General features: G+C 34.1%; 1 protein-coding gene across 1 annotated transcript in view; it reads right to left on the reverse strand.

Annotated features, from left to right (window-relative positions):
• The window catches only part of LOC137620891 (G-protein coupled receptor GRL101-like), a 464,398-nt gene that overhangs the window by 139,681 nt on the left and 308,480 nt on the right, over window positions 1-16,237 (reverse strand). Inside the window, exon 12 of the mRNA XM_068351336.1 lies at window positions 2,166-2,240. Within this exon, the coding sequence (XP_068207437.1) occupies window positions 2,166-2,240 (75 nt within the window). The remainder of the gene's footprint in view (window positions 1-2,165; window positions 2,241-16,237) is intronic.

The following is a 16,237-nucleotide window of genomic DNA, read 5'->3' on the forward strand; positions in this document are numbered from 1 at the left end:
GACTTCCATAAACTAGAAGCACTGCCAGACTCCCATCCTTTCGCCTTTAAGCTACCCCAGACACAATCACTCCTTTGTCTTTACCATATTGTCTCACCATGTGCAAAACCATCCAGCCTTTTCTCCTTAAATAAATGAAGTATTTTACATTTTTCTTCTGCACTTCAACCAGGCACATACAGATTTGTAGACTGGATTCTATTCCTATTGTGGTTTTTGTGTAATAACAATAAAAGGACGGTACTCCAAACTACATAGCCTAGGATATTTAGCGATTTTTTCAAGGTATCCTACAGAAATGAAAATAATTACTGGCATTTATCTAAGGTATAAGTGAATGACAGAAAAAAAAAAGATGATTGCAGGTAGACAAGAGGATGGATAGGGCAGTGAGAACGTAAACGATAGTAATAAAACAAAGGGGACTAGGAAAAAAAATGTGAAAATGAACACTTGCTCTGCATCGAAGTAAATGTATAGCGAAATGTTAATGGGAAATGAATCACAGGTTACAGAAAGAAGCAAATGGAGAGAGGGTGTATTATGAATGAGTTTGATATATAACTAATTCATTAGGATCCTGCGACTATCAGAATTATAGAAGCATACATAACTCAGAAAGGTAGGAATTTGATTGATGAAGTAACAAATCACAAAAGGAATGGTAAGGGAAGCCTAATGTTGACTTAAACAAGAATGAGGGTGTGTGCACAAGGTATTTGTTGACAAAGAGTTATGAGAGAAATCCGAGTACATATTACAGGCCTTAAGAGGCCTATGTGGACCTGCTTAAAGTTTGTGAGAGAATCAATAAAGAATCAACTAGGAAGATGCAGAAAATGTCAAGGAGCAAATACAAGTTTGCAATATATTTACACAGAAAAGTGGCAAGTTTGGTGTGAAAGAAAAATTGAGTAAAAGGTGTGCTTTGGGTGTATGCCTGTATAATATATGCATGAAAGGAGTGATGTGAAAGTAAGTGAAAGAACAGCCTGTGAATCTTGTATGAAGGTTAAAATGATGGATGTTCGAAAATAAAGCATTGTTGAAACATCTTAATAACAGTTTATAAGTATTAACAAAAGGAGAAAACTGACAATTAATATGATCTGGAAAGATGCTAGAGTACAGTTATGACATATAATGAGAAATGCAAAGCAAAAACCAAAGAATGCTATTATAGATGTTGAAAAAATGGAAAAAACTATTTCGTAAAAGTATGTGGGAGGAAATGTAGGCTACTGCGTAAGATAGGGAAAGGGCAATGCTATGGAACCAATGAATCAAGAAGGGTAGCAGCTGGGGGCAAAAAAGAGGTGACTTGGATTGTTTCAGGAAACCATGGTTGCAATGTATGAAGATATTGTGAGCCAACTCTCTTTCATGGAAAAGAAGAGATGAATGGCTAATGAATGCAAATCAAAGAAAGGTGCCTGAAACAGTTAATATTTTATTTCTTTTATTTTTTTGCGTGGCAGACGTGATGAAAGACGAATTAAAAAAAAAAAGAGGAAAATATTTAAACATTTAGATGAAATCTAAAAAGATTGGTGCTAGTGTGTGCATAGATCAGCATGTTTTGAGATGGCTTGGATATGTGGCCAAAATGGAGGTAGATAAGTTGGTGAAAAGTGTACAGTTCAGAAAAGCTATGAGGGAAAAGATGGGGAAAGGCATGGCATGGTTAGATAGATGGATGAAAGCGGTGTTGAAACAGAAGGGGAAGAAATTGCTAGTTCTGGAAGTGTTTTGCACCAGAGCTTATCCCCGATTCAGCATTAGAGTATAAATATGACAACAACAGTGGTGTTGTCTTTTATTGTGAAGCCATCCCTTGTTAGGCAAAACTGCTTGGCATTGAGGTAATATTATATATATATATATATATATATATATATATATATATATATATATATACATGCTGTGTATGCATGCATGTATGTATGTACGTAGCCTATGTATGTATGCATGTATGTATGAATGTATGTTTGCAGTTCGTCCTTGCCTTTCAAGACAAAGTAATGTTCAAAATGACAGTAGTAAAATAAATATACACAGAAACGTACGATCCCTTTTACAGAATGTGAAAAAAATACTAAGTTTAAATAAACTATTCAAAAGACTTAATATAAAGAAAATCTGTATAATCATAGAGTAAAACTTACAGATACACAACTTGTTGATGACCTCTGATTGGCTCGGCGTGTAGAGTAACACTCAGCTGGTTGTCCGCAAAATAACTGTAAAGAAAGGAGATTATTTTTTCACACAATTTTTAAAGAAAAAAAAAGAATGAAAGATTGGCCTTACAGTTTTTAAACACAATACATGCTACCGAACAGAGGCAAGGTTAGGTGTGGATTGAAGAGAAACTTCGTAATATACCTCTGACTTGAATACAATTAGGGTTAAATATGTCATTTTAATTCAGTAAATATGTTACTTAAAACTTCCACATACAACCATTTACTGGTTAATTCTACCGATAAAAACAGAGAGAGAGAGAGAGAGAGAGAGAGAGAGAGAGAGAGAGAGAGAGAGAGAGAGAGAGAGAGAGAGAGAGAAAAAAAAGTTACCATAAAATCTGTATGAAGCAGAGACAAGAGGCATTTCTAATGAGCGACAGCATACGAAAGCCAGTAATCACAAACACATTAACAACTTAACAACTTCTGAACATCTAAAAATAGTCAGCAACAAAATCTCACATAACTGAAATAACGATCATCATCATCTAAGGACTTCTCTCTCTTTGATCTTACTACTTTCCTCAAGACTTAATGGATATCTTGAGGTTCTTTGAATACAGAGGAAAATGGGATTATGGCTTACTTGTGGCATCTGCATGAATAACCATAACACAAGAAAACACGGAAGTGACTATCCCGACAACCCACGCCAACAGCAGATGACCTAGATTTCTCTTTTGAGCACCGATATGAATGGGAAGATACTTGGGATTTTTAAGTGCTGACCCGCAATTACCTAAATATGTAAAAAGTGGAATGATAAATTATTTTAATGTAAATAAAATAAGATTTAAAATAAATTTCTGCTCAAAATGTATTCAAGAGTCGATGTGTTTTTAATTTAAAAACATCATCATTATCATCTCCTCCTACGCCTACTGGCGTAAAGGGCCTCCATAGAGGATTCATTAGTTCGATTCATCAAAGGATAGCCAGTTCCTTGCGACGCGCAGTACCTAACTAATTCCAGACTATTTCCAGTAAGATCGTCCGCCAAGCATCGAGAGTATAAGCCGAAGAGACAGACATCTTGTCTGTCACCTTAAACCCAATCCGTCACTCTGCTGCCAGTGACTACTTCGAGATTTCTTTCTATCACTTTCTTAAGTGAAAGCATCATTTTACTTTCTACGGAAAAATTAATATCTACATTTCCATCAATGAAGATTTAGTTGCCTTCTAACCTAGTTCTTCAAATCCACTTAGCAAATTTTTACATTAATTTCTCCTAACTTAACGCAGAGTCAAAAGACTGCTATGAGTAACTTTTACACAGATGCAGAAAACTTTTAACATACGAATTAAGGCTTGCTGGAAATTATTTTTATCTAAAAATATTTTGGGTTTGATAATAATTACTAGAACCTTCACTGAATTAAAAGAGCAACTCAGTATGATAGCAATAACTCCAGCTGTCGTTTTACCCATTTCAAATAATGAGTTTAAAACAAAGCTTAATGCAAATATTCGAAATGCATAATAAAATTATCTTCTCAATGGATGTACCATATTTGATGTAAGGGTAAAGTGTGCTAACAATTAATGTAGAGCCTTATATTTTTCAAATATAAGTTTATTTACTTATATAGATGATCATGATGATGATCAAGAAACTGTCCTAACATTCTTTATATGATATGCGTTATACACTAAGAGTACATACAAACACACACACACACACACACACACACACACACATATATATATATATATATATATATGTATGTATATATATATATATATATATATATATATATATATATATGTATATATATATATGTATGCATGTATATATATATATACATATACATATACATATATATATATATATATATATATATATATATATATATATATATATATATATATATATAGGAACGCATAAAAATATGTCTCTATCTGTTCAGGTCATACTATTTCACTCGGTAGTCCAAAGGTTATTTCCAGATTTTGTAACATAATTGATGGTAAAAAAAAAATGAAATTCAAATTCAAAGCTACACGTAGAGGCATATGATTTATCTCACAAAAACTTTTAATTTCAGTTATATATTAAGTAACATCCAAATGTTTCCATTATAAGATCAGATACTCTCTAGGATGTATATTTGTTGTTTTATAAATGAAAAAATAACTAAAACATCCTATAGTAAAAATGATTCTTTGAAGGCCAGATGAACTCACACCTTTTCGAATTTCAGCATTAGAATAAGCTTTCAATAGTTTGAATATATGAATAGGAAAAAACTTACATTAAAGTACTTGGGTTCTTTTCAATTATTATCAAGACATGCTTAAAATGGTGTTACCGACAAGAAAATTATAAGCTTATCTACTAATTTTCATTTAGCATAGTCTAACGAATTCTAGAAATATATTCAAATCCTTAATAACAAGAAAGAAATTCAAAATTGGATTTGCAAAAATTATTTCTATATATTACAAATTACTTGTCTAGAATAGCCCGACTAGAAACGGTTACAGAATTCCTTTACTTTAATATCTTCAGTCTATCAGAAGTATAGTCAGAACTTGTAACAAAGTCTTTGGGTCGCATATTTGGAAGCCCTAGAACCTACAGTAGACATACATTTTTGCTCCAATAAGATGAAATCATCTGTAACTATTCTCGTATCAACAAGATTCGTTAGCTCCACAATGCGTAGCAATTATCTTACATATATTAGTGTAGGAGTAATCCTTTTATCAATCTTGCGCCTCTGTTTATTGTGTTTTGTAGTTTCTTAACTTCTACTCGGGTAGATTGTAATAGATGGAGTTACAGTAGTCGATCCTCTTAATAACAGTCAATCACAAGTCTATATACCGATTTTTCTTCCAGGGACTGCTTTACAAATGCGCTGTTTCTAAGGTGATATCCAGCGATGCTTACTATATTATTTATTTGAGCACTGACAGACAAATTACAGCTAAGTGGATACACCTAGGTTACGAACTCTACAAGATATCGGGACCAAGTTGTTATTAATATTTAGATATAACCCAAGTTTTCTTAAGTTGTTTTTCTTTCCTACCACCATAAACTCAGTTTTATCTTCATTTTATTTCAGTAGTTGAACTGTCATCCATTCCCTAACACTAGTAAGAATGTGGTTTGAAGTTTCATTGGTATCATCAATGTCATTTATGGAGAAGTAAAACTGTGTATCATCTGCAAATAGGTTAAACATCACTTCATGTCTCTCTAATACGTTTGATAGGCATATAGTATAGGCACAGAAAATGACTGGGCCTAGTGCACTTCCCTGGGATACCGTTTAGATTAATGATTCGTATGATGACAGACCAAGAGTATGATGATGATGCTGTCATTGTTAGCTAAACACCAAAGGATTTGCAATGCTTGCTTACCAGAATGCATGAAATATCACACGAGGTTGGGCAACAGATAAATAGAAGACAGACAGAGATGATATGAACGGAGTATGCAATGGAAGATGAAATGTCATTGGAAGGAGAAAGAATTAATGAGGTAGAATAATTTAAGTATTTAGGATCTATGATATCCAATACAGGGTCTTTAGAATTAGAGTTTAGATTGAAAAAAGCAAATCAGATAATGGCTAAGCAAAATTTGGAAATCAAATCACCTGAAATTATATATAAAAATCAGACTATATATCAGTTTAGTGAGATCGGTGTTACTCTATGGACATGAGTCATGGTATGACAATGAAACAATCTCCAATTGATTTAGTAGATTTGAGAACAAAACCCGCAGTAGGATATTTGGAGTTAAATGGCAGGAAAGGATTAGAAATGAAACTATAAGAGATTACTCGAGTTTCATGTGTGGATGAGATAATGATGAAGGGGGTAGATGGAGATGATTTCGGCATGCTCTTCGCACTCCCCAAGAGAGATTAGTTCACCAAACGTTCAGCTGGGCTCCACAAGGCACTAGAAGAGTTGGAAGACCCAAGCCTACATTGGTGAGGGCTATGAAGCGCGAAGTAGATGATAATGAATGGAGAAGTATTGAATTAAAAGCTCAAGATAAGAGACGACTGGCGAAATTTAGTCCCTTTGCGTCAATATGCGTAGGAGGAGATGAAGATGATGATGATGATGACAGAGTTTCCCATTTGTACACTGTAGTTTATGTCAACCAAGTAATCTCTTAGATACCAAAAGGCTTGATGATCAATACCGACGGGCCGTAAATCATTAAGTAGCATTTCATGCACAATTACGAAGAAAGCAGCACGAAGAAAGAGTAATAACAAGATACCACACTTGTCCTTATCCATCACTTCCAGCAGATCATTTACAACAGAAACATATAGCTGTCTCCGTATGAGAACTGGTTGTCAAGCAATACTAGTTATTAAAGAATTACAAATCCTAGTACTTATGAAGTAAAGGATTTGATTCGAAATACGTCTGTGTGAACTTTATTCCTGATAATCTAGAAAAATTTTCAGAATCGGTGTAATTATAGACACTTTATTCAGATTTAAGAAGGTTACACTCATCAATACTAGTATTTACTCTTCTTGAAATTATGTCGGCAAGATTAAAAAATTTCCTATTTAAATTACTTCGGATATTGCCATCGGATCAATCGCACAATTTGTTTTCTTTTACCCGTCAATAATCCTATTGACTTCATCTTTCGCTATATTATCAAATCTCGTTAATCTTATCTGTGTATCTGGTACAGCACCAATCTAATCTGGAATATCTGTAAAAGACAATTATATTTTCTATTTTGTTTTAAAGAATTGTAAAAATATATTACCTTACTCTTGGGCACTATACCAATTCGGGATCCTGATTTTTTTATTCATATTTCCCATTCCTGAATAGTATTCAGTTTTTCCTCCTTAAAAGGTAATTATATTGTATTCCAACCTTCACTTTCAGGTTTTAAAGGACTCCACTTTCTTTCTTCGCGTCTTTTTTCCTTCTCTATCTCTTAACTCCCCGTCGAACCAAGTAAACCTAAGTCTCTCCATCGAACCAAGGAGACCTATCCTTAACACTTAATCTTTTTCCATCACTGGGTACATGCTATCATATTCCTTTTTATTCATCCTATTATATACAGTTATAAGGTAATAATCACAGAGCCTAATACTCGTTGGTTGTCATGACCACAGGGATTATTGATAACATTTAATGTTTTTTAACTTCACCAATAAATACACAGGGGGGAAATATAATTAACTTCTAAAGCTTATTTTCTTTAGCACTGTGTGTTTCTGTCAAGGTAATCTAAAAGTTAAACGCTTGTGCACTTGAGAAATAGTGGAATTATCTTCCACATTACTATACAATACAAAATTACTCAAAGCATCACTTAAAACTATGTCCAACATATGCCTGAGCAAAGTTGCTGCAAAATTAACGTTATTAACCAAATGATATTCCAATAGCTCACTCAAGGCGTATTTGACATTATTTTTACACCCGATTGCAAACAAACAAACACACATACATGGGCTTACGCATCTACCCAAGGAGATGCCAAAGTGCTGACAGACTGAACTTTTATGGCATAAAAATATGGTCATACGTCACTTCATACAAAAATTACAACGAGCGGTATATCAAGGAAGTTGGCCGTTCGGTCGACAGACGATAAACAAATATTACTGCAACTGGTCAAGAAACAATTATAAAGCAGACGTTGGATGACTACAGTATATGTAACAAGCCTTATAAAAGACAATGTAAAATATAAACTAGGATAGACGTAGGAATAATGTCGTTCAGCGTACTCTTGTTTTCTGGATAGGACAATTTCCCAATAACATGCGTCATACCGTAGATGACGTTGTGTAACAATGAAGAAACTTTTAGAAAAGTGAAGGTGGATCATCATAACGTTATTTGTGCGAGATACTGTTTACCCGCCTCTCTTGTTTTCTCTTGGTAAAAACTATCGCATCTCATAGCCAGTGAAGTTTATGACCATGCTGAAACGATTACTAGGCAAGCATCATCCAGTAATGTAAGTCCATCTTAACATCATTCATATAGCATATTTTTGAACGATTACTTAATTCTACAATATACAGTGTATATATATGTATATATATAAATATATATATATATATATATATATATATATATATATATATTTATTTATTTATTTATTAATGTATGTATGTATGTGTATACATATTTGCGTAAAAATCACAAGGAAACGTGATGCTCAGGAAATATAAATAACATTAAGTCCTGACTAGTTTCGTGATACTTTTTCAGAGGGCCGATTTCAGTCCTTTGAAGAAGTATCACAAAACTAATCAGGATTTCCTTTTTTTCCTTTTCTCTATGGATGTTTTGCACAATATATATATATATATATATATATATATATATATATATATATATATATATAAAATCATCATCATCATCATCAGCCGTAACTAGTCTATTGCAGAACAAAGGACTCAGACATGTCCTTTCACTCCCACTGTTTATGATCTTTCTATCCCAGTCTATACTCAGCAAACTTTCTTTGTTCATGAATCCATCGCCTTCTCTCCCTTCCCCTGCTTCTTTTGTAATCTCTAGGGACCCTTCTGTTATTCTTAATGTCCATCTATATCTGTCATTCTCATTACACATCTTGCCCATGTCCATTTCTTTTTCTTTCATACGGCTAGAATATCCTTTATTTTTGTTTGCTCTCGTAACCATGTTCTTTTTCTGTCACTTAGTGTTATTCCCATAATTATTCTTTGCATAGCTCTTTGATTTGTAACTAGTATTATGTTCTAAGGTTTTAGCATGGCACAAAGTTTCCAATGCATAAGTTAATACTGGTAGGACCCTCTCATTAAATACTTTTTAGAGAAAGTGGCATTTTAATTTTCATAATCTCATTTTGTTTACCAAAAGCTCTCCATCCCATGTTTATCCTTTTAATTTCAGTCTCATGTCCTGAGAAAACACTCTGTCCTAAATGTTTATATTCGTTAACACTATCTTGGGGTTCGTTTATAACTCTTATTTGTTGGCTCTGCATTTTCATTGAACATTATCTTAGTTTTACTCATATTCATTTTCAGTCCTGCATTTCCACTTTCTGTTAATCAAATCTTCTATCACCTTTTGCAATTTCTCCTATGATTCACTAACCATAACTATGTCATCTGTAACTCATAAGTTGTTAAGGTATGCACTATCAATGTTAATTCCTATATTTTCCCAATCGAAATTCTTAAATCTTATATATTTGCACCCTTCAAGCTGAGTCAGATACGTTGGAGCTGTGAACTAGAGTTCAAGTCTTGCTCAGGTTTGATAAAATTCACCATTACACAGTTTCACCACTACTGTGAACAAGAATAAACTCGAAACAAATTACAACTGACCTTTTGATAACCTAATAAAACTAACTAGTTATTTTCCTTAATAGGCTAGATCTTTGAAGTATTTCTTGTAAGACCAACTCGCAAAATCAGTAATTGACAACAAAACCACTCAAAGTGGTTGAATTGTTTTTCCCAAGAATTTTCTCATCTCTCTTATAAGATTTCTTTTCCTTGTTGGGAAAAGGAAGACTTCGGCCAAATTTCATTAACAAAGAGCCACGATCACATTGTAATTAACAGATACCAAATCATAATTTGGACTGAAAACAAATCTGCTAAATTCTTTTTTTTTTAAGAAAATTTATATTGGATTTGTCGTAAAATAACGTAATCTACTGATAGATAAAATGAGACTATGAAGAACCATACGAATTGCATAACAGCACTTGTTCTACCGAGACACCGAACGGAAAATGTGAGGAATGAATTCAACTCTCAGGCACGTTTTAACCAACCTCACCACTAACTTATTCGGCTTTAAAATGATCGTCTTGGATGAATTTAGAATAGATTCCATCTCATAAATAATGAATTGCATTTGGCAATCACGTAAGACCCCGTTCCAAGCTGCCCATCAGTTCCTTTCACAATGCAAACTGGAGAGTGAGCTTCTGAAACAGATTCTTTAGAAAGTACGCTGGTAGTGCCTATATCAATGAAAATAGTGTTTAGATCAAACTATTTTTTTTTTTACTTTGTGTTAAGGTTTATAAGTTTTATTCTTTACCCATATACGTAATGTTTCTGAAAGATGGTTTAACGAGGAAATAGTCCCTAACATTTGGCACGGGAGATTATTTAATTAAAGACAAAAAATCTTTCAAAATTGGCATGTTCATAGTGAACAGCTTTAAGGAAATAAGATAGTTGAAACATTATTACTGAATAAAGCAAAGCAATTCAAAATATAAAGTAAGGACTCGGTAATTTTTTAAACTTACTAAAATAGTATTTAGAACTGGAATATTCTTAAAGCTTTAATTAAAAAAAAAAAATATTCCATATATTTTTTCATTATATGGTTCTGTACACCCATATTATTTGCATGCGGTAGACAAAATCTTGTAAACATAGAAATGCCACACATTATCTACAGGGACACAAACCAAAGCTTCCGGGGAAATGCAATTCTCTAATGTGCTCCCTACCATCTCTCATATATAATAAGGAGTACGTGTCTGGCTTTAAATATAAATATATATTCAAGCAAATATATTCCTTTCCTGTCACGATCAAGGAAAGTAGTCAGGCCCAGGTGAGGCGGTCCCCAAGAGGTACACGGAAACCACTCTCTCCCACAAATTGCCGAACCACCGGGTTGTGGTTAGAGAAAGGAGGTGGGGGGGGGGGGGAGAATGGTTGAATGTGCGTGTGCTTATGTACGCATATCTATCTAAATATTCAGACGCCATTTTTGACGGCTCAAGTACACTAGTGAGGTATAAAAATAGCATTTACGGCCAGTCCTCGGAATTTTGCTTAAATCTGCACTGCCTACCAAAATCCACAGAAATAAAACAAGTTATGCTTAATCGTAATGGACACCGAAAAAAATGTTAAAACACTGACAGTTTTATATACGCAAAAAGATGAACTAATCCAATACATTTTTTTTCCATAAAGATTAAAACTACACAGTATTCCACAAGTTTTACTCCGACCTGATTGTGCAAAATTTTAGTGGAATTTCATGAGTTCAATCTTGGTTTAAATGTCGTTTGGAGATGCGAAACAATGGGAAAGATCATTGCACTATCCACAATATCCTTCAGACTTAACACCAACACAAGATCGGCACCCCGCCCCCTCCCCTCATCACCACATCTAGTACCAGGTAATGGATACTGATGACTCAACGGACGAGAACTTGAAGATTATAATTGTTTACTTATAAAAACTATGCAATGAAGCAGTGCTACATGTTCGCGGGGGTCTCGTTTCAATGCCTATCTGTTATTCGATCCTTTTCATTTCTTATTGTATCACTTTTTTTTTTTTATTGCTCCATCGTTTGTAGTTTATTCTTTATTTCTGAGTTTCTTTTTCATATTGGGCTGCTTTCCTTATTCTTGCCTTGAGCTTCTTGCCTTTGAGCTTCTTGCCCTTCTGCTTTTCGACTAGGCTTTTGCTTAGCTGGTAACAATATGGAACCTCAAACAGGTCAGGTCTGCTCTTGATATATTTCATTCTGAGCTTCTGTATTCAATTATTCTAACGGCCTTCTTGACCACAGCAAGCAAAGGTATTTAATCAAAGTAAAGGTTATTACATCACTCATATATTAACGAACTGTTACTCATTTGCCTCTGGAGCAATTGGCCTTCAGGGAGGAACTAATCATTGATTGGCAAGAAGAATGGTGACCCCCATAAACAATGAAGTTGTTGACATACCACGATCCTAACAACTTCATTACGCATGACATATAAAACAAACTTTAAAAAGGAAAAACATTTAGTCAACCCTGATAATAATAAAGATAATTCGTCGAAAAAATAAGTGTGACTAATGCACACACACAATATATATATATATATATATATATATATATATATATATATATATATATATATATATATATATATATATATATATACATATATATATATATATATATATATATTACATAAATATATATATATATATATATATATATATATATATACGTATATATATATATATATATATATATATATATACGTATATATATATATATATATATATATATATATATATATATATATATATATATATATAAGAAACATCGAATATGAATTATATCCACAAGTAATATTTTAAAGAGTTATTACTATAAGATAATATTTCTAAGAATAGTATCGCAGGAATGTATTACATTAATCTTAGAAATCCATTGTAACTGATCTCAGCCTTAGATCTCCCTCATTAGATTATGAATGTAGTATGCGGCGTTATCAAATCATGGTAATGCTGCTCCAGCCGTCTATCTGCATTGTCATGGCTCACCAGGCAAATCTTGACTTGGATATACTTCTTGATGTTGGACACATCAGGATCTGGGGTAAGCATGGCTTCTATACTTTTGCATGATGTTCGTCCCAGAATCACTGTGCTTGGAATCCGATCTTTCAATATGAGGCTCAAATTCTAAAAATATTCCTGTGCTTGAAATGGCATCAATACAAAGTCCAGGTGTTTGCATCATAGAAAGGAGTTGAGGTACATACTACTTTATATACTTGGACTTAGGTGGTCAGTCTCAGGTGCTTATTTTGAAATACCCTGGTGCTCAGCTAGTCAAAAGAACGTGAAACATTGTTTACCTTGTCCAACATATTGTCGATCATGGTAGTGAATAAAAGAATGCTATCAAGATATTTAAACATGGCCCCCCTTACAATTCTGTATCATTAATGGTTTAAGGTTTAAAGACCAATCATGAATGGCAGACACACCGGATAGGAACAATGCCCCAGAGACTGGCCATTTATGCTTATAATTAGAGCACAAAGCTAGAAACAGGGAGGGCCAGTCAATGGCTGCTGATGTTTCAGCAGGTAGACCTATAGGCTCCTCTAAGGCCACATCCTTAGCTCACAAGGATGGTGAGGTTGCAGACACTGCAAGAAACTATCAAGATGGAGTGGGTCACGAACCCCAGTTCGGCAGACGGCCAGGTAGGGGAGTTTCCAATACGCCACCACAACCTCCAATGGTTTAGATTGGCACATTCTTATTTACCTTATTTTGTTATACGATGACTATTATTCTACCAGCCAAGTATCTGGTATATTAAAGATAGGGTGTCTAAGAAGTGTTCCACTGACTTGGGGTCTGACCCAAAAGAGCAGCATAATCAACATATTGTAAGTAAATTCATTTGTATCTTGATGCTTTCAGACTGGCCTTTATAACTGTCTGGGCCCTGTCTTCTTCTCTATGTTCTTTCAGCATTTAAGTCATTATCGAGATGTACAGATTGAATAGACTATGAGCAGTAATGTCACAAGGCTTTGCTCTCATTTTCCTGGTGAAGGATGAGTATTCCAAGACACCAATAGAGACCTCTGCATTTGTGTTGGAATGAAAAGAGCTAAAGTATTTTGAAAGTGCATAGACACTTCATATTTTGCAAAATTTTCCATAGGAGCCCATGGAGCACAGTGGTAAAGGGCTTGGTGACGTCAATAAAGATTATGTATATGTCAGTATTTTGCTCTCCACACTTCTCTTGTCTTTACCTCATGAGTAAAAATGTCGATGATTCCTCTTTCCTTCCTGAACCAGCAATGATAGTATTCCACCAGCAGGAGAGAGAAGGAAAATGCTTTGGCTGTAGTTGCCTTTGCTTCCCTCTGTTATTCATATCACCAAGAATTATCATGGAATCTATCGAGAACTTCAGTACTTGATCTTCCCTCCCTAGGGCACAGATGATCTTGTGCAGCTTCTTTTTGGGATAGTATCCGGCGTGCTTGAAAATTTCACCAGGCCCACAGTTTTGGCCTTCATTAATGCTTGGCATTGCACCCAGAACTGCATGAAATTCTGGAAGCTTGTCGGAATCCTGGATGACTGGTAAGTCAGGTAGAGCATTAATAACTAACTCTTTCAACAGCATTACAAGGGTCTAGTGTAAAATAGAAATACTCATCCCAGCGGTTTAGAATGGCTATTATATGTTATCAAATAAGCTGACCAGAGGAGAGATTGTGTTTTTCTTAGGCCTATAGATGGATTTGATAGCATTATAAAAACCTTTCATGTTGATTTGATCTGCAAAAGCTGTAATTTCCTTACCCCAGTCTATTCACCAACAGTTCTCTGGCATAAGTATTTGACAAAGTGTTAACGACTTCACGTCTCTCCATCTTTGGATTAACATCGTTTAAGATAAGAGTAATTGAAGAATCGCGTTGAAGATTTTCATCAAACCAATTTGCATGAAATCACTTAGTGAAGGCAATTATCGGTTCTGCAGCAACTTGTACCAGATTATAGAGCTTCGTCCACTTAATCTTGGATGTTACTTAAGAGCGTCAGTTGAGGAAGAGAGGTATAAGGCCATTCGAGCTTAGTTTGTGTCATTCATAAACAAATATAGGCCCTATACATAAAAAACAAATGCAGCCGTTTCCAGTCTACCGCAAAATAAAGGCCTAAGATATGTCATATACTGTATACATATATATATATATATATATATATATATATATATATATATATATATATATACATATATATACATACATATATATATATATATATATATATATATATATGTGTGTGTGTGTGTGTGTGTGTGTAGGCTATAGACACAGTACATATAATTACCAGAATGAATGTATAACCAATACCACGAAAATTTAAAACGTGATACACACAAAATTTATAAGTCCAAGAAATATCAACCAAGCTTAGTATTACAGTATTTTCATTGAGAGGGTACATCAGTCAATTAATATAACAACAATTCAACATTCCTTGCACACTGTTGGGCCACCTCTCTCTCTCTCTCTCTCTCTCTCTCTCTCTCTCTCTCTCTCTCTCTCTCTCTCTCTCTCTCTCTCTCTCTCTCTGCGTTTGACGTCTTGCGATCTCTTCATCCTAAGCGGAGTACTGTATCTAAAGTTAAGGGCCATCTTCTATAAAAATCTGAAGACATTTGTTTTATATAGCCTTTGTCAGGGATCGCAAAACTCACAAACTACATAGCAAACGAACATGATGTACAACTGCGGTACACTTTATGATAAAATGATGGAATATGTAATCAGCCCCAGACTAGGATTTCTTTACCTCCTCCGTAAGGATTGTTCTTGAATGCGGATAAAACGTTACTTACTTAAATTTACTTAACAAAACTGTTATAGTCACCAGGAAATGTCAACATATATCATAAACAAGTGTAGCCAGTGAAAACAGGTGCAAAACCTGACAGGCCTCAAGACCAATATTATTCAGTGACCACATATTTCTCCTAACCCAAATAATCATGATCTCTGTACACAGGGAAATTCTATAACAGGTGTATTCATAGCAAATAGGGATTTTGGTCCTGTGTTGATACAGAATAGATTACAGGGAGGGAGGTATCTTATAAGTCAAAAACGGCTAGATAAAATGTAGCTTATGTTAAAAGAGGGGAAATTATTTTTTTTATGGAATGGTCGTTCATCGACCTTTATAATTCTTTGGACGCAATGAAGTCTAACAAAAACGTGGGTGCATAAATGTTATAAAAAACGGGCATAAATTTTCCATAGAAACGCAAAAATGTATCTTAAAAAAATGTGGGTGCATTAATTTACAATGGAAATCGCAATACATTAACAAAAAGTGAGAGCATAAATTTACTATAAAAATAAATACACTAGCAACGAGATTAAAACATACGAAACATCTTTTTGCATTTTCGTAGGAGTGTAATATAATAATGATTTTCTATGAATAATAAAGATAAAACCTCATTTCCAATATTTCAAAACAAAAATGAGCTCAAATATACCACAACCTGATTAAAATGAATGCAGGCAAATGTCATATTGCCTATATACTCTTAAAAGCAGCCCTGACACCACAACCCATACACATATATATGTAAATATATATCACACACACTATATACATACACACACACAAACACACATTATATATATA

The sequence above is a fragment of the Palaemon carinicauda genome, chromosome 27 (assembly GCF_036898095.1).
Source record: "Palaemon carinicauda isolate YSFRI2023 chromosome 27, ASM3689809v2, whole genome shotgun sequence".
Classification (NCBI taxonomy): Eukaryota; Metazoa; Arthropoda; class Malacostraca; order Decapoda; family Palaemonidae; genus Palaemon; species Palaemon carinicauda.